Here is a 23712-nt window from a genome sequence, read left to right as displayed (position 1 = left end):
GGGATATGATTGTTAATTGGCATGGTTCAATAAGTGCTCAGAAACAGGATGAAGGCCGACATAATGGCAGAGGATTCAACAGTGTTTTTCACTTGCTGCTTAAAGGTCCAAATGAGGCATTCTGTTTCACCATTTGAGGGAGGATGGAATGGATGGCTGCAGATATGTTTTATCCCATTGGCCAAGTACAAATCTTTGAACGCAGATGCAGTGAATTGCGGCCCAGTATCGGAGACCAACGTGCGTGGCAGCTCTTTGTTAGTCAGAACCTGACCACAGGTGATGACAGTGGCATCAGTTGTGGCACTTTGAATAAGCGTCCACAATGAGCAAGCACATAGATCCCAAAAACGGGGTAGACCAAGGGCACTGCCTCGTGCCATACACACACCATGCAGCCATCGATCATTGCTTCTATGTCAGCATCGATCACCAGCCAGTGCACACGTCAGCAAGGTAACACCTTTATTTGGGACACCCTCCAATCTCCTCAGTGCAGCAAGCTCAACACACATTGGCACAAGTCTGCTGCTGGGATGACCACCTGATGCATGTCCATCTCAGTGTCCAGAAGAATGACATTACTGCCAACCAAGAGTCTGTGACAAATATGTCTCCAGGAGCTAAACTCGTTCACTGATTAGTGGGTGAAGCAGGTAGGTCATACATGGGTCACGTAGCAGAGGACCTGCTGCAAGGTGGGGAACCTGCACATGTCAGTGGCAACACAACCAGCAAAATGGGCAAAACATCAAATATATGTTGCACTTGGTGTCAATGTGGAAGCAGAGGGCCTCCTGTTGGTCAAAATCAGGGTCCAGTTCAGTGTGTTGATCAGACAACATGCCAGCATTGGAATGCTGTGCCATGAGTTTGAACCAGATGGTATAATTGTATGCACTCAGGAACAATGTCCAATGCTGGAGGTGTTTGGCTGTTCATTCTTGGAGTTAGGTGTGAGGCCCAAATAATGCCACCAACAGCCTGTTATCCATAATTAGGATGAACTGTGACCCAAAAGAGTAGACATGAAATTTTGTAATGGTAAACACTACTGCAAATGCCTCCTTTTCAATCAGGAAATGGTTTTGCTCCACAGGGGTAAATGTCTGTGATGCATATGCTATAGGCTGTTTGGAGCCATTCCCATTCACATGTGCCAATACTGTAGTGATGCTGCAGGCAGATGCATCGGCTGCCACAACCACTGGGCAACTGGGAGAGAATGGCATGATGCAGATTTTCATATGATTTTCAATTAGTTAAAAGCCTGATCACAGGCAGACATCCAATCACATGCTTCTTACACAAGTGATTGAAAGGTTGTACGATATGGACTGCGTGGGGTAAGAACTTGCAATAACAGTTGATTTTGCCCAAAAACTCTTGCAATTCATGTAAGTTTGTCAGGCAGGGTAAGAAGGCTATCATGATGACAACTGATCTGTTGATCTGGTTCCCTCTTTGGTGAACCACAGCCCCAAATACTCCAATTCTGGTTATAAACATCTGCACCTCTCTGAACAACAATGCAGACTGTGTCACACATTGGAGGGATGGAGCTGTGACAATGAGACTGACCAAGTAATTCATCTGTATGAACCAAATGGCATATTAATGGTAATGATGTACTGTGGTTCCTCACTTGAGAATAACTGGAGGTAAGCATCTGCTAGGTCAATCTTAGAGCAATATCCTCCTACAGAAAATCTGATGAGGAGGTCTTGCAGTGGTAGGATAAGTTTCCAACTGTGATTGAGCATTAATTGTAGCCTTGAAACCTGTGCACAATCTCAGAGGACCATTGAGCTTTCTGATGATGGCTATGGGAGTGGCCCATGCACTACATTTCACCAGTTTTATAACCCCAGCAACCTGGAGATGGTCTAGCTCCTGCTTCACATCAGCATGTAAGGTAGCCAGAATTGTTCTGGGGTGGTAAAATTGAGGCATCTGGCTGAAGGGTGATGTGGGCCTGAAAGTCTGAGAGACACCTTGAATCCAGCTGAAATAGAGATGCAAACACAGGGCCGAGAAAGGAACCATGGTTGATACAACCTTGATTTCATCAGAAATGGAAAAAACAAATGGTGTAAAGCGATCAAAGCCAAAAATGTTTGTTGCAGATCGGTGGCTGACCACGAATAACATGATGAGCAGTGTAATGATTTTGTAGACTGTCATAACTGAGAACTGCCTGTGAAGAGAAACAGAATCATCCCTGTAGGCCACCAAACACCACGAGGGTGGGGACAACTCAGGTGAGCCCAGTTGTACATGAGCCCCTGATTTATCAGAGAGACAGTGGCCTCTGTGTCTACCTGAAAATGGACATCCTGGTGAGAAATGCAAAGCACGAGAAACAATTTTTGCACAAAGGGGTCACCTGTGGAAACTGCTGACTGCAGCATGTGTATGATGTTCTGGTGCTATTATGGACTTGGATGGGAGCGGGTGGCATGGCCTCAGCACACAGAGCAGAGGTGCCCCTCTTTGCCACACTTCGCGCAGGATGCCCAGCAACCCAGGTAGTTTGCTAAGGGGTGAGCAGAAAAACACTGTGGGTATGAAGGGAGTGGTTTCGATGATCATCAATGAAAGACAACTGGAGGCTCAGAGGTCATAGAGACAACAGACCATGATGAATCATAATGGTGCTACAAACCCGTGGTCGACCTATGCCTGTGACGTGAGGGTGGAATGTGTGGTGGTACATTAATCGCTGCAACTTGTGGCATTGTTATGAGTCATTCATTAGCAGCCTGCGCAATGTTGAATGAGTGTGTGATGTGCAAGATGTTCTCTGGCAATGTGTTATCCAGTGTGCCACTGTGAAGACCTCACGATTGGGTGTCAGCTGAACCATGACATCATGAATAAAGGAGACCATTTATGAAGCCTTGTAGCTGTGATTGGTGGAAGTGAAATGCCATCTGCGGTAAGATCTTGCAAGTCAGTGACCCAGGGGCAGTATTACTGTCCAGGCTGTTTATGGTATTGGTGAAACTTGAGCCTAGAGGTAACCACACAATATCTCTGTGAACAATAATTAGCCAACAGAGTGCATATCTCCTGAAAGAAGAGCACAGTGTACTCACACAGAGGCACCTATTTGCAAAGCAGAAGAAACATATCCAGCGATGCCCAACACAGAAATAAAAATTGCTGCAATGAATCATCCGTGACTTGAAATGCTGTGAAACTTTGCTTCATTTGATACAAATAGTGTTCTAGTCCTCCTCAGCAGCATGGAAAGGTGGAAGCAACGCAGGATGAATAGGGTTGTTGACTGCAGGGAGCACTGAGGCCTGGGGCAATGTGGCTTCGTGTGCTCGGAGTTTGTCCACCTAAGCTGAAGTGACTTTTGTAACAAATCTACCTGAAGTTGCTGCTGTTGCATTAACTGCTGCTGCTGTTCCTCCATCAGGCAAACCAATTTAGCATCCACGCTACTAAACACTTCCTTTTTCCTCGTCACCAATGCTATTCCATCAGAAGCCAGATATCACTGCACATGTCAGAACCCAGGTGAGAAACACCTGAAGTAGCAAAATGGAAGAGCAGACTACAGAACAGAACCTAGTATCAAGGACTAGCTGAGTTAAACATGGCAGACAGGAAACAGACAAGGACATGAAGCAAAGCAACATAGGTAAACAACAGAGTGCAAAGCAGAAACCTTCACCACAATGATGTCAGCACGACAAGAGCAAAGAGAGAGACAATCCAAATTGTGATTACAGAGATAGAACAAGTGCCAAGTGAGCTTGTTATCCAATACTCCATAGTACGGCAATGATAATAACCAACAGTATCAGATGTGACTACAGAACAGACTGACCATTCCCTGGACTGTATTCATATCAGCCACACAGAAGACTGTTGCCCAGCATATTAACTTGGTGAGACAAGTGGCATGCTCAAACTGCAGGTGCAGTGCTGTGGGCAGACTGTGCCCTGTAACAGCCATATGTCCATTACTTCCGGCACAGGCATTCAACTTCTGTGGAGCCAGATACCACAGTCCCCTTATCAGCAGCCCTAAAAGGGGGGGGGGGGGGGGGGGGGAGTGATCAGGATTGGAGAGCAGTGTGGGTTTGTATTAAGGATGGTCAAAAAAGTTTCCATTTGAGGGCACTGCTGCAGTGTACACGCAGAGTAGTGAAATTGTGTGGCAGTTATGCAAGCAAGAGATTAATGTGAAATTCATGCCTTTCTGACATGCATGCATGTAGAACTGTGACCTATGGCTATGTTATTCTTTGCTTGGCTGTCAAAGGACAAACACCAGTAGATATCCTTCAGAGAATGAAGAATGTGTGTGGGTCAACATGTCTGTTTAATTATGGTGAAATGTCCAGGAAAACAGCAAGAAGGGGTGCTGCTAATTCATGATAAGGCTTGTCCTCAAATCGCAAATGTCGTAACGCAGAAGAAGTTAGGTCAACTCAAATGGAATACACTCGAGCACCTGCCCTACAGTTTTGATCTCTCGTCATGTGATTATCACGCCTTCAGTCGCTTAAAAAAGGCCTTGAAGGGTAGGCATTTCCTATTGGATGAGGATACACAGCACACGCTTACGTACTTCTTCATGCAGCAGGACGTGGTATTTTACTAAACAGTCATCTTTGACCTGGTGTGCTGCTCAGATAATTGCATCAATAGTCATAGTGGTTCCGCCTGATTGGCATACCAATTCTGTAGTGTACAGTCTTTGAATGGAAACTTTTTGGTTGCCCTTATTATTAACATACAGCACTCAAGTTTACAAAAAAACCATATTGGTGTATTTGCTGATATGGATTACATGGTGGAGATTGACAGAAGGGTGTAAGAAGAAAACTCCAGTAGCCCCAGACCCATCTTGGAGGAGAAGGGAAATGTCAAGGCAATGAAGTCTAACCCATTTGGCATCTGCTCTAGGTGGTGGTTCGGAGCAGAAGAGAGAGATGTTTTTTGGTAGCAGCTCTGAGAGCCCTCAGTCTCACAAGTCAGGTGATCCTGTGGCACAATTTGACTGGCAAGTCAGCATTGCTGATGACAATTCAGGCAAGTCTGATGTGAAGCAGTCGATTGTTCTTGCATCAACTCTCTGTAACAATTAAATAAGAGAAATGGGCCTGAGAACATCTTGTACATCTCCTCCCCTTTCCCTGAAAGAATTCATCCTGGTTGTGTACTAATTTTAGAACAAAATCAAAAACTCATAAAGTATAGTGTGATTTTACGTGTGCTCATGTGTGTACATCTACATCTACATCCATGCACTGCAAACAAGTGTTGAAATGGATGGTATGGTACTTCTCATTGCACCAGTTATCAGGGCTTCTTTTTCCATTCCATTAAAGTACAGTGTGTGGGAAGAAACACTGTTTTAATACCTCTGTGCATGCTTTAAATAGCCCTGTCCTCACAGTTCCTATTGGAATAATGCATAGTAAGCTGTAGCACATTCCTAGTCACCATTCACAGCTGGTACTTAGAACTTTGAAAGTACGCTTTCTCAGGATAGTTTTCATCTATTTTCAAGTATCCACCAGTTCAGTTTCTTCAGCATACATGCTACCAAGCACAACATGGGCAACTTCAATGGCTGCTTCATAACGCATGCCATCTCATTGTCGACTAATGATGGGAAGCTTGCTATATGTAATAAGATAAAACCTGCAGTAAATTCCTTCATCAGAACTTTCTGCAAAACTGGCACTTAAATTTCCACAAATGATGACACTCAGTTCTTTTATGAGACCTTATTAATTTTACTTATAACTGTGTAAAATAACTTACAGTAACAAGTCACCTACCAAAACTTTATGCAATGTTAACTTGTACAGTTCCATGTTCTCTAAATACTGTCCAGACCTAAATCGCTATGCATCATTATCATAGGGTGTGATGCACATAACCGTCTTCTAAAATAACACACACACACACAAGCATTTACTTAGGACTCTTCTTAAAGTGAGCCTATTTAAACCCATGGAGGTCACCAAGTGTCAGTGATACAATATGGGGGCAAAACTTCCAGATGTCCCATGTCCCACTGAATGCTGTCAACCTGATGTCAGGTTATGCGCGAAATATACAAAAGAACATGAACAACAACATCAATGTCACATCCTAAACCAGTCTCCTCTTATATTGACTCTGCTACAACTTCCTCTGCAGAAGTCTTGTAGGAGGGTATGACCACAAACCAGTCATCACCAAACTGGCCAACAGCAAAATTCTCATTAAAATCCTTCTGGATGTTTTGCTACATCGTCATATAAAATTTTATAAGATGACACGGCAGTACATCCAGAAGGATTTTAATAAGACTGATGCTGACTGGAGAAGCACACATATTTATAAGAGCAAAGTTGACTCTGCCACTGAGCACAGCAGGCTCGACTTAAATGGCTCCTTCACAGCTCATGCCATCTATGTCTTCCTCCTTCCTCAATACCAGCTTCTCTGAATAGGATAATTAGAATTCTCCTGATGTTGACTGGCACCATCCCTTGTCCGACATCCACCTCTGTTGCAATGCCTTCTGTCTGTCCCCCACCCCTCCTACCCATCACTTCACTCTGGCTTAATTCACATACACATTAATCTCCACATACACTATTCTTTTCTATTTTGCCTCCACTCCCAGCCCCACCCAATACAGCACACCACATCATCTGCCTCACACAACTTCCCCTACTTGTGCTGGTACAGGCTCACTGGTGCCACATTTCTATCCTATGTGCTGCTGCACTGTTCCTCATTAGGTGTCACCTTCATTCTGCTCCACCCCTGTCCTCCTCCTTGCTCCTCTTACCCTCTCAATCTGACAAAATCTCTCACCCAGTGGTCTGCAATTCTGACTTACCATTTTTTGTCAACATTGTACAGATGTTATGTGTCACAAGGAATCAACAGTGAGAATTAAATGAGTCCAATAGTACACACTGTAGTAGGGATACAATTTCGAACATCGTCAGACAATTTCATAAGAGTACTTGTGAACATATCCACTATAAGCAATGTTATTGTTAACTGGAAATGTCAGGAAGCATTAACCGTATCCTCACTCTAGCACACCTAAGAAATTAATTTACTTGGGCTGTTTATGAAGTGTATTTTTCATCTACTGCAGAAACATCAGGTCAATGCCAGAAAAATATGTTGAGAAGTGATAGAGCTCAGTTTTCATACCTATATTGTCATCCGGAAACTACTGAGCCCAATATATATATATATACTCCTGGAAATTGAAATAAGAACACCGTGAATTCATTGTCCCAGGAAGGGGAAACTTTATTGACACATCCCTGGGGTCAGATACATCACATGATCACACTGACAGAACCACAGGCACATAGACACAGGCAACAGAGCATGCACAATGTCGGCACTAGTACGGTGTATATCCACTTTTCGCAGCAATGCAGGCTGCTATTCTCCCATGGAGACGATCGTAGAGATGCTGGATGTAGTCCTGTGGAACGGCTTGCCTTGCCATTTCCACCTGGCGCCTCAGTTGGACCAGCGTTCGTGCTGGACGTGCAGACTGCGTGAGACGACGCTTCATCCAGTCCCAAACATGCTCAATGGGGGACAGATCCGGAGATCTTGCTGGCTAGGGTAGTTGACTTACACCTTCTAGAGCACGTTGGGTGGCACGGGATACATGCGGACGTGCATTGTCCTGTTGGAACAGCAAGTTCCCTTGCCGGTCTAGGAATGGTAGAACGATGGGTTCGATGACGGTTTGGATGTACCATGCACTATTCAGTGTCCCCTCGACGATCACCAGTGGTGTACGGCCAGTGTAGGAGATCGCTCCCCACACCATGATGCCGGGTGTTGGCCCTGTGTGCCTCGGTCGTATGCAGTCCTGATTGTGGCGCTCACCTGCACGGCGCCAAACACGCATACGACCATCATTGGCACCAAGGCAGAAGCGACTCTCATCGCTGAAGACGACACGTCTCCATTCGTCCCTCCATTCACGCCTGTCGCGACACCACTGGAGGCGGGCTGCACGATGTTGGGGCGTGAGCGGAAGACGGCCTAACGGTGTGCGGGACCGTAGCCCAGCTTCATGGAGACGGTTGCGAATGGTCCTCGCCGATACCCCAGGAGCAACAGTGTCCCTAATTTGCTGGGAAGTGACGGTGCGGTCCCCTACGGCACTGCGTAGGATCCTACGGTCTTGGCGTGCATCCGTACGTCGCTGCGGTCCGGTCCCAGGTCGACGGGCACGTGCACCTTCCGCCGACCACTGGCGACAACATCGATGTACTGTGGAGACCTCACGCCCCATGTGTTGAGCAATTCGGCGGTACGTCCACCCGGCCTCCCGCATGCCCACTATACGCCCTCGCTCAAAGTCCGTCAACTGCACATACGGTTCACGTCCACGCTGTCGCGGCATGCTACCAGTGTTAAAGACTGCGATGGAGCTCCGTATGCCACGGCAAACTGGCTGACACTGACGGCGGCGGTGCACAAATGCTGCGCAGCTAGCGCCATTCGACGGCCAACACCGCGGTTCCTGGTGTGTCCGCTGTGCCGTGCGTGTGATCATTGCTTGTACAGCCCTCTCGCAGTGTCCGGAGCAAGTATGGTGGGTCTGACACACCGGTGTCAATGTGTTCTTTTTTCCATTTCCAGGAGTGTGTGTATGTATATATATATATATATATATATATATATATATATATATATATATATATATATATATATATCCCGGGATTGGAATGACTCCTTACCCTCTCCCCTAAAACCCACATCCTTCCGTCTTTCCCTCTCCTTCCCTCTTTCCTGATGAGGCAACAGTTTGTTGCGAAAGCTTGAATTTTGTATGTGTGTTTGTGTTTGTTTGTGTGTCTATCGACCTGCCAGAGCTTTCGTTCGGTAAGTCACATCATCTTAGTTTTTAGGTATATTTTTCCCACGAGGAATGTTTCCCTCTGTGTGTGTGTGTGTGTGTGTGTGTGTGTGGCGCCTAGCCTATGCCAGACAAACTGTATTTACCTGAATATGTTTTGATAACAGTGAAATTCACTGGAGTTGGTGCAATTGTCACCTCGTTTCATTAGTACCATTAGTTTTGACATGAAGAGAGTCTTGCATGGGATAGACTACTGTGGAGAGCTGCATCAAATCAGTTTTTTGACTTAAGACTGCAATAACAACAAGTTTTGACCTATGGCAAAAATACGTAGGTAAGTCGTATGGCAATGTTTGCTGGGAGACCCCAAAGAGCAGGGTCAGCCACCTAGTTAGAAAAGTCTTTCTGTTCTTTCCGCACAATGGCACCTTTCCTTCATGAAGTGAGAGAATTGTGAGGTTAACACATTCACTGCCATGAAGGTGCAGGAACCACAGTATTGGGATACTCACAGACCACAAGGGCAAAGTCTCCCACAGCTTTTATGACATTTTCATTTGACTCTGAAACAGGCTGGCCTGGCAAGAAACCAAAATCTGCCTTTTCTATGCCCTTACGGGGTAACATAGTAATAGTACATGGAGTGGCTGCTAGATGCAGCATCATTTTGTTTTAGAACACTGTCTCCTGTGTGACATGGTTCTGATGCATTGTTTTCACAGTTATTTCATCATATGGCAGCAGTGGTACTGCTTCTGGAATCCTGACACATAGTTTTAGTTTGCTGTGTAGTTTCCCTTCACATTTTGTGGTTCTATGAAATATTCTTTTGTAATCGCGCAGCAGAGTAATTGTAAGTGTTCCTAACAAACAACTGAAGAACATTGGTATCTTCTGAGTTATTGTTTATTAAATTACATAGTAAATATCAAATTTATTTTGATACACTATTGCTCTGCTATCTGTTTTACAGTAAACGGCACATTCTAATCTCAAAAGTGGTGGACCACGGAAGAAGTACAGTGCTCTGGTCCCTCTACTGGTAAACAGGGGTGGAAAGATAAGTCCGATTTCTTGACATAGGAAGAGCTGTTACAAATTTTCAATACTGATGATGGTGAGTTGTCCAATTGTTGTGATGATGATGATGATGATGATGATGATTGTGCACTTTTTGACATATGGACCCGTTGTCGTCTGACAAAGTGACAAGGAACAGGAAAAAGGTAATGAGCCATCCAATATACAGCCTATCTCTCCTCAGTTTCTAGAAGGAATGAATATGTAAACTAGGCCAAAGTGGACTGCAGCATGCTGAGGAACGTACAACTCAAAAGCTTGGAAACTTTTGAATATAATGACCCAGGTTACTCAGAACTTCCATTGGGGACAATATTTTAGCATTAATTGTTATTGAAACAAACACAAATGACACACAATTCTTGGCTACTACTCAGTCTCATGATAAAACAAGGGCTAGGCTTGCAAGGGACAAACACTGATGAGATGCTCAAGTCCTTTGGCATAATTATGTACATGGGGCTAGTTTACTACCCACATATTACTGGCTACAGAGACAACTTAAGTCAGTAGACCTATGTCCTGTAATCGATTTCAACTGCTGCTGAGATTCATCCATTTCGTGGACAATGCAACTGCAGATCAAATTGATCATGTATTTAAGATCCAAAAACTTCTTGAGATGATCCAGAGAATGTTTTGCTCACAGTATGAACCAGGAGAGATGCTAGCAGTGGATGAGTCAAAGGTGCATTTTGCGAAAGACTTTTGTCAGTACATACCCAGCAAAGTTCATAAATATGGAATCGATGTCTTCAAATTGTGTAACCCAGCTGGTTGTATGCTGAGGCTGACTGTTTACACAGGACTGCTGCACACTGTCAGTAAAAATTTTGCAGAAAAAGTGGTTTTCGACTTAATGGAAAAATATGTAGACAAGAGACATACCATTATTACCAACACTTACTATACAACAATGTCATTAATTTGGCATTAGATGAATAGCAATACCAACATCGTAGGTACCCTGTGAAGAAACAGGAAACATTGTCCCCCACAGTCACGAAGTCACAAATAGCAAAAGATGAAGTCTTTGGAAGGGAGTCTAGTAGAACGCTAGTAGCAAATGGTAAGACAAAAGAGATGTGATGTATCTCACTACTAAGCAAGGCATTGAAATGTGAACACACTGGGAAGAAAAGCAAGAAAATGGCAAGGAAATATTTAAAGCCTACACCCTTTTCTAATTATAATGATGCAAAGCAGCAAGTAATGAGATGTCAAGTTATTTTCCACCACTGAGGAAAACTATAAGACTGTACCATAAACTGACATTTGACATTATGTTTAACAAAGCAGTAACATAAACTTCAACTTTTTGTTCAAAATATTTATCGAGACAAATATTTTTATCAATAATTTTAGGGATGATGTAGTCATGAGCCTCTCGGATACCAATGTCAATACTCTGAGCGCCAATCGACCTTCTAAAAGAGTCAAGGGCTATATCCTAATTGAAAGCGTGAAGAGGGGAAAAAAGAAGTAGAAAAATCCAGAAGAGTTGCAGAAGTTGTTACTTGAAGATTTCAACACAGAACAGTACAAATGAGGCAAAGAAACTTGTAGAAAAAGGTGATAACAATCTGTAAAGAATGTAATTTGTTTGTTTGCATTTATGCTTTTCAAACCCTCATAATTTCTAAGAAAAACACTTTTTGTCCCTATTTTTGTATTACCCATGCTTGCAGTATATTGTTTATTTCATTAATCTAGTAAACAACATTAAATTGGGTGCTTTTCAGATAATTTACATTCTGATTCTTTATAAAGTCGTGTAAGAAAGTGAGGTAGCCAGCATCCTCACAGTCCTCAACAGCACCCTCTACGAAGTTAGTTCCACTTCTGAGTCTTGATGACACCGGCTACTTCACAGTTTAAGCTCTCTTTTGAAGCATTCATACATTGGAGGTGCACTTTCACGACATCAGAACAAAATAACACAAAAAAACTTTTGGGGTGGGAGGACCCTGTTCCCAGCACCCTCCTGACAGTGAATGTATTAAACATATGCTACATGTGACAAGTGTAGGTGACCACAATGGGTGTGTGTAATGTGGTGTGATGTCTGGGTTGGTTCATGGTGAGAGAACGGATAGTGTGAAACCAGTGCTCGTACATAGCCTACTACTCTCAAATAGCATCAAGGGGGCCATCGAGCTTAACATCGCCACCCAATGGATGGATCAAAGTCAACAGTCTCACACCCCTCACTTCGTGAGTTACTGCAGGCGAGAATTTAATCTGGGAAATTAATGCAAAGTCTTGTAATCAGGAACTCTATGCACACCTCCCTCCCCCCCCCCCCTTTACCGTAATTGCAAAGGGAAAGTAGCCAGTAGCACATGGTATACTCAGGCAGTAGTTACCTAGCAGAGTAACAGCTGCACCCGATGATACATAACTTTTGTGATCTTACAAGAACCGGCATATTCAACAAACCAAGTCTGTTGGCTATGGCAAAAATGAATATACATTTTTAATGAAAACAGTTTAGCCAAAATCAAGGTACACTATTCTAGTGAAACATTGTGGGGTAAATTTGGAGTAGTAGTATTTTAGATAAGTCTCAAACAATTATAGGTATTACAGTATATTTTTTCTGTAAATGTCATAGGGCGAAGATAAAAATCCAGAATTAATCTTTCACCCTGGAGATGGAGTACATGCTGTTTTGAAACTTCCTGGCAGATTAAAACTGTGTGCCAGACCAGGACTCATAGCCAGAACCTTGCCTTTTGTGGTCACTGTGCTAACCTACTGAGCTACCCAAATGCAGCTGACAGCCTTCCCCACAGCTTCAGTCCTGCCTTATACTTTCTGCTGTTCACAGATGCTCTCCTGCTTATCTTGCTGGACCAGCACTGCTGAAAGAAAGGATATTACACACAAAGATACGAAGGAGAACCCCTGGGAAGTCTGAAAAGTACGAGAGGGAGGTTCTGGTAGAAGTGAAACTGTGAGGACAGTCATGATTTATGACTGTATAGCTCAGTTGGTATGAGCTTTGTGAAAGGCGAGATTTCTGATTCGAGTCCTGAACTGGCACACTGTTAATCCTCTGGGAGACTTCACAATAAATGTCATTGCAGTATGTACACAAGCACATGGACAGAGCAGATCAGGTAATGACTAATGATCTGTATTCAGACCCATAAAGAATTTTGATAATCACAGATCCCGGGTATCGAATCCACCTCAAGAATAAATAACTTGAAGTAATTATAGCAATAGCAGATGAATATGTAACAAGACGTAGTAGTCACACTCACTGTAAAGAACTATTTAAAAAACGGTATCCCTACTGCACCGAGTGAATACATCTACCAATGTGTTACACATTTCAGGGAAAACATTTTTTACTAATACTTAATATAAATGATCACAGAACAAGAGCCAGTTTGGACTTACATTTATCAAGGAAAAACAAACAAGAAATTCAAACTAGCATTTTCTATCCAGGAATTAAACTGTATAATAAATTTCCTGAAGAGATGAAAAAGATTACTAATATACTTCTCTTTAAAAGTACTGCTAAAATGTTCATTGTAAGTACTGCATACTACACAAGCAAAGATTAGTAAGAGGATTAGGAGTAGAGGTTAGTAGTGAAAGGTGGTAGCTATAACACCTTGTCACACTACAATACTGCAACGATTTTGCAAGAAAATAATGTGCTAAGTCCTACAGTGCATTATACTAATGTCTTGTCATTCTCCCACGTTCAACATCTCACTCATCATGAGGGTGTACTGCCTCAGTTTTCCAAGCAGACTGAAGAGAGGATTCAGAGATGTAAATGACAAATGGTAGCATGTTTGTGGTTCTGGAGTCAGTTTTCAGGACGGACCGAAGGGAGCGCAAGGAGCATAATAGGTTGCTCATGGTCCTGAAGCCACCAGTAGCAGTCGTAGTGTGTGCAATGATGGTGGAGAGAGATGTGAAGAAGCAGTGCAGAACCATTTTTCATACTACAACATATCTTGTGCAGATAGCATATGAACAAAATAACATTGTAGAATAGTGACCAGCCAGATGAGGCAGTGTAGTTGGTAAGGTGCTGACCTCATATTTGGGAGTATTGTGCTCTTTTGTGTCCAGCCATCATGATTTAGGTTTTTCATGGTTTTCCTAAATCATTTCTAGCACTTACTGAGGTGGTCCCTTCATCATGGCAATGGCTGTTCTACCCTCATAAAGCGTACTTATATAAAGGGTGTTACAAAAAGGTACGGCCAAACTTTCAGGAAACATTCCTCACACACAAAGAAAGAAAATATGTTATGTGGACATGTGTCGGAAACGCTTACTTTCCATGTTAGAGTTCATTTTATTACTTCTCTTCAAATCACATTAATCATGGAATGGAAACACAGCAACAGAACATATCAGCGTGACTTCAAACACTTTGTTACAGGAAATGTTCAAAATGTCCTCCGTTAGCGAGGATACATGCATCCACCCTCTGTCGCATGGAATCCCTGATGCGCTGATGCAGCCCTGGAGAATGGTGTATTGTATCACAACCATCCACAATACGAGCACGAAGAGTCTCTACATTTGGTACCGGGGTTGCATAGACAAGAGCTTTCAAATGCCCCCATAGATGAAAGTCAAGAGGGTTGAGGTCAGGAGAGCGTGGAGGCCATGGAATTGGTCCGCCTCTACCAATCCATCGGTCACCGAATCTGTTGTTGAGAAGCGTATGAACACTTCGACTGAAATGTGCAGGAGCTCCATCGTGCATGAACCACATGTTGTGTCGTACTTGTAAAGGCACATGTTCTAGCAGCACAGACAGAGTATCCCATATGAAATCATGATAACGTGCTCCATTGAGCGCAGGTGGAAGAACATGGGGCCCAATCAAGACATCACCAACAATGCCTGCCCAAATGTTCACAGAAAATCTGTGTTGATGACGTGATTGCACAATCGCGTGCGGATTCTCGTCAGCCCACACATGTTGATTGTGAAAATTTACAATTTGATCACGTTGGAATGAAGCCTCATCCGTAAAGAGAACATTTGCACTGAAATGAGGATTGACACATTGTTGGATGAACCATTCGCAGAAGTGTACCCATGGAGGCCAATCAGCTGCTGATAGTGCCTGCACACCCTGTACATGGTATGGAAACAACTGGTTCTCCCGTAGCACATACTGACGAAACTAAAATGAACTCTAACATGGAAATTAAGCGTTTCTGGACACATGTCCACATAACATCTTTTCTTTATTTGTGTGTGAGGAATGTTTCCTGAAAGTTTGGCCGTACCTTTTTGTAACACCCTGTATGCTACGCATACATATATTTTTGATTTATTTATTTTCATTGTATTATGATGACAAATCCAGTAGGCTATCGCTGTAAGATGAATAAATAAATCAAATGCCTTAGAGGGGAATAGGGAATCAAGGATGTCAAAAAGTGTTACTGATATTACAAAACTGTTGATATGGGATGGAAATTCAACCATATACACAAATGAGAACCCATGTTTAATACACAATACATACATCATAGAGTGGTCTCTGGGCAAAGCATTTATACATTGGGAGAGAGCTGTTACAGTTTAACAGCTTACCTGATGACAGTTTCAACCCTGTTGCAGAAAGTGTCATTAAGTTAACAAACTTAAATTACTAGCAGCTCAAGCTTATAGTTATTGTAATGCAGATTATGACAAAACACAGCAAATACTGTAACACTTTGTGTAATGTTAAAGTAAGTGTGATAAATGATTTTATTTTTTATGTTCACCACCTTCACTGCTGCAAAGTTTAAGAATAAAAACCTGAACTAGAAAGGAATAAGAATGTTGAATAGTAGAAGGATAATTGTCTTTATATTCATGAATTCATCATTAACCTTAAAACTTGGGAATTCTTCGTAACTATTCATAGGTTGAGGCTGAATATTGGTGACTTATGTGCAGCCATCTTTTGTGAAATGTATTGCTCCACATTATTCTTATGGTAATATCCATATTCTATATTACAAATACACGCTGCACATAATATGGTCAAACAGGAAATGACACCCAATAAAAAACAACCATCCCTACAATATAGTCACTCCCAATATGAATGACTCTTCAATGTGACAAGTGCTTTGAGGATTATCTGCATGTTGGGAGCTGCAGCAACAACACTGGTTCAGCGATATGTTACATTTGACATTAAATTATTTTCATATATTTGTCAATTATTTTGACACTCTCAGACTACTTATCTTACTTTTCACATCTCAAATTGCAAACACAATTACTTATTATTTTGGCTGGAGAACACAACAAAACAGCCATGGTAAAACATGGGGCAGTAGGCCTATCATTAGAATGCTTACAAAATTTAATAACAAATGACAGTCTCTTTGAAATAATAGTTTCATACACCTAGTAACACCTTAGAATGAGCTAATATACAATGAACAAGCAGCTCAACTTTGCACATTGTAATTCAGATTAATTTAAAGAAGATTTCAGTCTTTTTACTACAGAAGAGAACTTGTAATAATCCGGTTAATGTCATTTAACAATATGTGTATCACTAGGCGTAAAACTGGCTACACTAGTGGCATTCGTAGAGCAAAAAATTACGAAGAGCTCTCCAGGCATTAGATGTTCTATGCTGTGAATATTTGATCGCAACTATAACTGTAAAAAAGCAATACAAAGTTTGTCAATTCTTAACGTTTATTGAATTTGATAACGCAGACGAGTTGAAAGGGTTACAAAATGCAACTTCGGTGGTTTCCAGCTTTTGTGGTGTTACCAAGTGAACCGAAAAACCTGAACTTTTTCTTTTCTTCACTGCTGTAAAGCTTAACCATTTGAATACTTGTTAGCACAAAATTTACTCTGGTTAACTGTTAACCGGTAGCCTTTGCTACATCTTGTGTAATGTTGGGTGACTATTTCTTTATGAAACAAAGTATCACAACTTTGGTAATTACAGGCTTACGGCGAAAGTACCGGTAATAATGTTAAGTGATTTATATACACTGTCTGCACTATTGTTTCATGCGACGTCACTATTTCGCCCACTATTCGGTGGCACACTTTTAATACAGTCTCTAATTCTGTAAGCTGTAAATAAGACGCTCTAAAATTTTCTTTTGGGAAGGTCTCGTACTGATTTCCATCAGTGTGTGCCGATCATTTTATTTGAGGTAACAGAAACGGCACCAACACACTAGCTTGTTTCCCTAATTTATTTACGTAACAATGTAATTGCTAAGCCTTGTAAATAGCATCTGAAATGTTCAGGGACCTTTTGGCATTTATCGGTCATTCTAAAACGTGATATCGTGTCAAGCATGCATGAAATCGATTCAAAACATTAAAGCCCGCTGTTTTAATAGGTTCTTTGTAAAATACAGAGTTGCTTCACTTACAGAGTTAATATACTGCATGTACAAGCTATTTGATACCATGTTTGCATTCATATATTTATAAGCTGTTCACTGTTGTCAGTGTACGTCTTTCATTAATTGTAGCAGCTGTTCTCTCTGCTATACGCGGCGAAACTTTTCTAACACACAAAAAAGGCCGAGTTTAAGGGGAATCGCCACGAGCACCCATTGCGCTTAAAATTCACCTTGTACTGTGGTAATAAAACAAAATTCAACATAATGTCTCGATCAAAGTTTGGTAAACTACTACACCCGCGCTTACTGATTCACGCATACTCCATGAATGAATGAATGCGGGAATTTATTTTGACAGCAATCTGGTTCAAGAGCGTGAAATAAATGGACAGCATACAACTAATTAAATAATTTTTCTGGGGGTATTTGTTATTTTACGTTGATAACTAGGTTGTCACTTTTCCTTCTCAATTTATTAGCTTTATAAGTGGTTGCTACCATCTTATTACAAACGAAAAATCACAACTTCAAAGTTCATATTTCCGAAAAAATAAACACATCTACAGTGACTCAGTCTATCATGATGTTTTGTACATTTAGGTTATAAATTAGTTTCATTGGGAGGCTTGCGAAAATTTTACCCTATGTTATTGGGAATAACATCTTTGCAATGTTATGCGTTTGTCAGAGGATTGTAGGGCTGTGCATGTTTGAGTGTATGAGTGCGTGTGTCATATTTTAAAAACTAAAGCTATAGTACTGCATTTTCGTAAGAGATATGGGCAAAAGAAAGAACCAAGTTTTAATAGATTCGGAGAGTGGAGAAAGCGACGGCAGTGAGTCTGATCTGGATTCGGTAAGTAGAACTGTTAGCATAATAATACTGTAGTTGGAAAACATAACCTTTGTTCATAAATCCTAATGCAGTCAGAATTTTCTGACTGGAAAGTTTAAAGATAATTTGAAAAAGTGTACTTAATCATAATATGTCACTCCTCTTGCCGTTTTCATGAAGGCTACTTATCCATATTATATTAAAACGATTGTGTACTAAAGGTAATAATAATCGAAATGAACAACGTGCGTCGTATTTCACCTGGCAGTTTGGTTTTGGTGACAAGATTTTCATTTGAAACACCTTGGGGGGTATGTTCATTCATCGCCTTTGTGAGTAATGAGACATTAAAATGGCAATTTTGGACGAAGCTGGAATGAACAGCGGATACGTAACCAGAGCTGCCTTTTCGGACCATGCTGGAATAAAAAGCGGATACGTAGAATTTTACAGCAGTTTCGATCGAATCCATCTGCAACATACAGCATCAGAAATAATGAACTGTTTGTTACAACGTAGGTTTACATACTTGGCTAGTTTAATGAGCAATGAACCCAATTAAATAAAAATATTCGTTGCAAAATCACATAAAAATTATTTTGCGTCGAACTGTTTCAGTGTGATGTATATTTAAGATTTATATGAGAATGGAGGTAGTGCTTTCTAAGTACTACAAAAATCACCAATACATTTGGTTTCTCTGGTCGGATCATAAATTGTTGTACGTACCATTCAGTCGTAAATTGCCCTTTGTAATTGCTTCGTTCTGTATTAGTAGAATGACTGTTTTAACTTGTAGGATCAGCTGTTGCTCAAATTAGCCATATTTTGTAATTAATATTTGTTTCCTGTCTGAGTATTATTGTCTTCATCCAATTGTTATTGACATGAATTGTTTTCATGCTTGCTAAGTTTGGTTATGTAAATTTTAATAACATTGCTTTCTCTTGCTTATTTTCATTTTCAGGAATTATTGTCTTTGTCCAAGAAGAAAAAAGCAAAACATCAAGATGATGGTGCTGAGAATAATGTGACTAAGAAGGAGAATGCATTCAGTGATTCTGATACTTCGGACTCTGATGATGACTGGGATGCAAGGGGAAATAATAAAAAGAAGAAGAAACCAAAACCTGCAAAGAGGACAGGAAAGAGGACTGTCACAAAATCATCTTCGGGCAGTGATAGTGAGAGTGAGAAGGAAAAGAGTTCAGAACCTGAAGAAGGTGATATCTTGTAACAATTTGTACATAAATTAATTTTGTTGTACATGTCTTTTTGTCTGTCTGTTTCCTTGCATCTGTTTGAGGGTATGAAAATTGAAAGAGTGTAAGATCTCAATAGCATTTGTCCAAAAATGAGCAGCATGCGCGTGGAAGAAAATAAAGTGTATAAGGGTCAGGCTGTGATATTGTATGCCACAAGTACTGAAATTCAAAAGCCTTTTAATCACCATAAAACTTTGTGCTATTTTGTTCAGAAAACTATAGTTTAATATGCTATAGTCATTTTCCTTTTTAAAAAATATTAGTGTGATTTTTTTCTCTCACATTTAGAAAAAAGAAAATATTTTCTGTTGCGGAAGGACATTTCATTTTTATTATTTGTATCACACACATTGATGATCCTGTGACAAAATCTATCTGGGCACTTGAGTTAGCCTAACAGGAATACATTGGTATTAAAAGAAGAAATTTGGTATGTTTATCAAAGACATAAAATTTTCCCCAAAATTGTAAATGTCCTTCCGTAGCAAATTGTTGACATAATTTAAATATAAAATATAATGAACAGTTAATATAAAATTTTCTTTTCCATAACTTCCTAATATGAGTATTATGATGTCTTCAGTACCATAAATCCACATGAAACACGACTATTTAATAAATATTTATTTTGTAAAACTTGTTACGGAAGGGCATGTGGTATAAATGTCTATTTGAGTTTCCCTCTAAAAATGAAATCACTCACTCACAGCATGCCTTTACCTAGCTAGCCAATGAAACAATTCTGTCAGATGTTTTCCCTCCAGTTTTATGTTCTCTCTCTCTCTCTCTCTCCATTGTTGTATAGGTTTCAAGTAGCTGTTCATGTTGGAAGTGTATTTTTTTCTGGTTATAAAGGTTATAAACAATTTGAAAGTAAGTATTAGTTTAATGTAAACAAAGTTTGTTTATGTATAAGTCTGAAACATTTTTTCGAATAAGCCTGATTACTTCAAAAGCCTGAGTGAAGAATGTAGGCTATAATTCCATGTGCTATATAAGCAAGTGTATCAAATATTTACATGCTGAGGCATCGTGTATATATTGTTAGTATTTATCTCACAACTTCCTAATATTTTTATTACTATTAACTATGAAGGAATATTGTAGCCTACTGTGCAAAGACTAGGTGACATTGTTATGTGCAACACTTTTAAAAACACGTAAAAAGAATTTCTCAATTTTTTGGCTTTGTAATTTTTAATTTATACTCCAAACAAACATGGCGTATCTCCTTTGAGCAGAGTATATGTTCACGCTTTGTGCTTGCAAATAAAATATAGTGTACATCAATGGCTTACTATGAAATTTTTGGAAATGTAATGTAAATTCAATTGCTTCTTTGGTTCAGTTATACACTTAACAAGTTTCTTGAATATATGTGCAGGTGTGATGGCCAAAACTGATGCCGAGTGTGCTAAGGAATGCAGAAAATGAAAAATGAATGATCCAGGAACAGCAGAAGTGTATTGTCAAAAAGATTGTGGGAGAAAGAAAGCAAAACGACAGAAGTTAATAGCTGAGGGAAAGATAGGTCATTTACGAAAATATGAAAAATAAAAGAAAAAGATGCAATGCGCCCTTGCTCGTCAAACCAGTGCAAATCCAACATTAAAAATGTCACCTAGCACGTTAGGTAAAGCTATTGTTAGGATCAAGAGATGTCTCCCAAAATCACCTTCCAACCATCCGGAAGTTCATGGAAAACTCATCAAATCCTTTTAACCTCAAAAACTTAATAATTTTTTTGAAGCTGCTGGATTTACTGCTAGGAATGTAAAACCATAACAATCTGTATTTTAAAGGAAAAAGAAGGGATTCTGTGCCAAATCAAACAATACAGGAGAGGATACAATTTTATGAAAGAGATGACATAAGCTGGCAGTGCCCTGGCAGAAAGGAATTCATTTCTGTTAAACATGGTAAAGAGTACAGACAAAAAGAGATTTTTGTTATACAGTATTAAACAAATTTATGAACTTTTCTGCAAAGAGTATGGGGAGTTACCCATTGGACTGTCAAAATTTATACAATTACGACCAAAGCATGTTGTCCCTATAACACTAAGAGATCGAGAAGTTTGTGCCTGCACTTATGAAAATGCTGCTATGTTATTAAGGTCTTTGAACAAGCATACCAAAAAGTTTAGATGAAGTACTTAAGAAAACTGTCTGCGATTCCACCAATGTCAGCTGTATAGACAGGAATTGTGAAGTGTGTGGCACTTCAAATCTTGACAGCTATTTTGAAGGGTTAGATTTAAATGAAAGAATAACTTTTTATAAATGGTGTCTAGAAGGAGGTCGTACAAAGAAACAAGAAATGCAAACAAAGTTGTCAGAAGCAAAGGTGCAACTTTATTTACAGTTACAGACTTTGACCAGGCATATTTACAATGCACGGAGGCAGCACTCAGAGTTGTGCATGTTAAAATGTGCCCTTCCCGAAACAGACATCATTGTACTAGAGGATTTCTCAGAAAACTTTTTGTTAAAACATCAACCTGAGATTATGCAGGCTCACTGGTGTTCACACAGTGTCTCTATTTTTACAGCCATTGTGTATTACAAGTGTCCTGAACTGAAGCATATAAACTACTGTGTTGTATCTGATTCTTTAGAACATAGTAAGGATAGTGTCCATGCTTTTAGATAGATTAATTTTTTGTTCCATAGATCCGTGCTGAGGAGATCCTCATGGATGTAGAACATGTAAATTTTTTTTAATTTATTTTTTAAGCTTAAATAACAGTACTAATAGTATGAATATATACATCATTTGTTTCAATTAAAAAATTCATCAATGGAGTAGAAGGAGTTGGCCACTAGTAAGTCTTTCAGGCTTCTTTTAAACTGATCTTTATTTGTAACTAAATTTTTTATGTTTGCTGGCAAATTATTGAAGATGAGTGTTCGTGAGTAGTGGACCCCTTTTTGAACTAAAGTAAGTGGTTTGTTCTTGGTATTGTATGTATGAACTGAACTGTTTGTTGGAAAAAGAGATATATTGTTTAGGACAAATTTCATTAAGGAGTAAATATACTGAGAGGCAGTAGTTAGTGTACCCAGTCAGGCAATTTTAGCACATCTGAAAACAAAAGTTGGGTTTCCAATTTCACATGTCCATTACTTTAGTGATGGAGCGGCAAGTCAGTTCAAAAGCTGGTTCTCTGTTTGTGATCTTCTTGTTCATGAAGATTTTGGTGTAACAGCTGATCCAAGTTACTTCGAAACAGCTCAGAAAGGGTTCACATGATGGCATTGGAGGAGAACTGAAGAGAGTCATTTTTCGTTCCATACTCCAGAAAAAAATAGTAGTAAATACTGCAGAAGAATTTGCAACAGCTGCAAAAGATCTTGCCAAAAGTATTATTGTGATTTACATTCCAGAGTCAAGAATTGAGGCAGTAAAGAAAATGTTGGAAAGCCGATGGAATAACTGTTTGCATATAAGTGGCCTTCGAAAATATCAGTTTGCACAACCCTCTTCTGATACACATCACACTTTTGGAAAATTCTGTTTTTTCTGGGCAGCATAGTAGTGGAAGGACCTACAAACTTATCCAGAGTGCAAATGTTTTCAAGCAGCAGCAGAACTAAGTAGTTCAAAGCAAGTTAACAAATGATTCAGTCTTGTGTGATGGGTCATTTTTACTTTTCAATGTGCTTAGTGATACAGCTGTTGTATACAGGTATGCATGCATTATTCAGAAATTTCATGCTGATAAAGACATTTACGAAGTGATGGGGATGAAGTCAACAGACAATACTAAAAACACATTTATAATTGTCCAGAATGATGTCTTTAATGTTTCTCCTGCTGACATTATTTCTGTGTTATGTGAACCACATATTAATGGTAGTTCTGAAAGATTTACTTACAATTTTTCAAATCCTGTTGATGTTTATGAACAGTGATTAAGTGAAAGTTTTTTCCTGGTACTTTCTTAAAAAACAAAAAAAGAAATATCTCAGCAACATTACTCATGCTTTCTTAAGCAAGTAGTTATGCCTAAGTATATATATTTTTTTCAATTATTTTGAAGTTTATAAACCATTTTCCAGTGTTACTTTATTAAATGTAAAGGGTACTTTCTCAGAACAGTGTTTCAAATTATGTATGTACTAAATTAATATGTAACTTGTATTATAGCATTTATTAAAAAATTCAATAAATAACAATATATTTTGTGTTAAAAGTCAAATTTGTATAGCTGGTAAAAAATGTCCTTCCGTAACACTGCAGCTACTCACTTATTTAATCTAAGAGCTAAAAATATCTATTGTGCCCTTATTT

General features: G+C 40.0%; 2 protein-coding genes across 3 annotated transcripts in view; one reads left to right on the top strand and one right to left on the bottom strand.

Moving 5' to 3' along the window:
* The window catches only part of LOC126236014 (translation initiation factor IF-2), a 71381-nt gene extending 53731 nt beyond the window's left edge, over nt 1–17650 (bottom strand). Inside the window, exon 1 of one of the 2 annotated variants that reach the window (XM_049945027.1) lies at nt 17347–17650. Coding sequence is in view for 1 of the 2 variants with exons in the window: in XM_049945026.1 (XP_049800983.1) it covers nt 17347–17397 (51 nt within the window). In the remaining variant the exon portion in view is untranslated. The remainder of the gene's footprint in view (nt 1–17346) is intronic. The other variant, XM_049945026.1, reaches the window with a different exon arrangement.
* A 288-nt stretch (nt 17651–17938) lies between these two features.
* LOC126236013 (RNA polymerase-associated protein RTF1 homolog) overlaps nt 17939–23712 on the top strand; it is a 127336-nt gene continuing 121562 nt past the window's right edge. The window contains exons 1-2 of the mRNA XM_049945025.1: nt 17939–18175; nt 19122–19377. Of these exons, the coding sequence (XP_049800982.1) occupies nt 18098–18175; nt 19122–19377 (334 nt within the window). The 5' untranslated portion in view covers nt 17939–18097. The remainder of the gene's footprint in view (nt 18176–19121; nt 19378–23712) is intronic.

Source organism: Schistocerca nitens, chromosome 2 (assembly GCF_023898315.1).
Source record: "Schistocerca nitens isolate TAMUIC-IGC-003100 chromosome 2, iqSchNite1.1, whole genome shotgun sequence".
In the NCBI taxonomy this organism is placed as follows: domain Eukaryota; kingdom Metazoa; phylum Arthropoda; class Insecta; order Orthoptera; family Acrididae; genus Schistocerca; species Schistocerca nitens.
The sequence above is the reverse complement of the archived record's forward strand: the minus strand, read 5'-3'. Positions and strand labels throughout refer to the sequence as shown.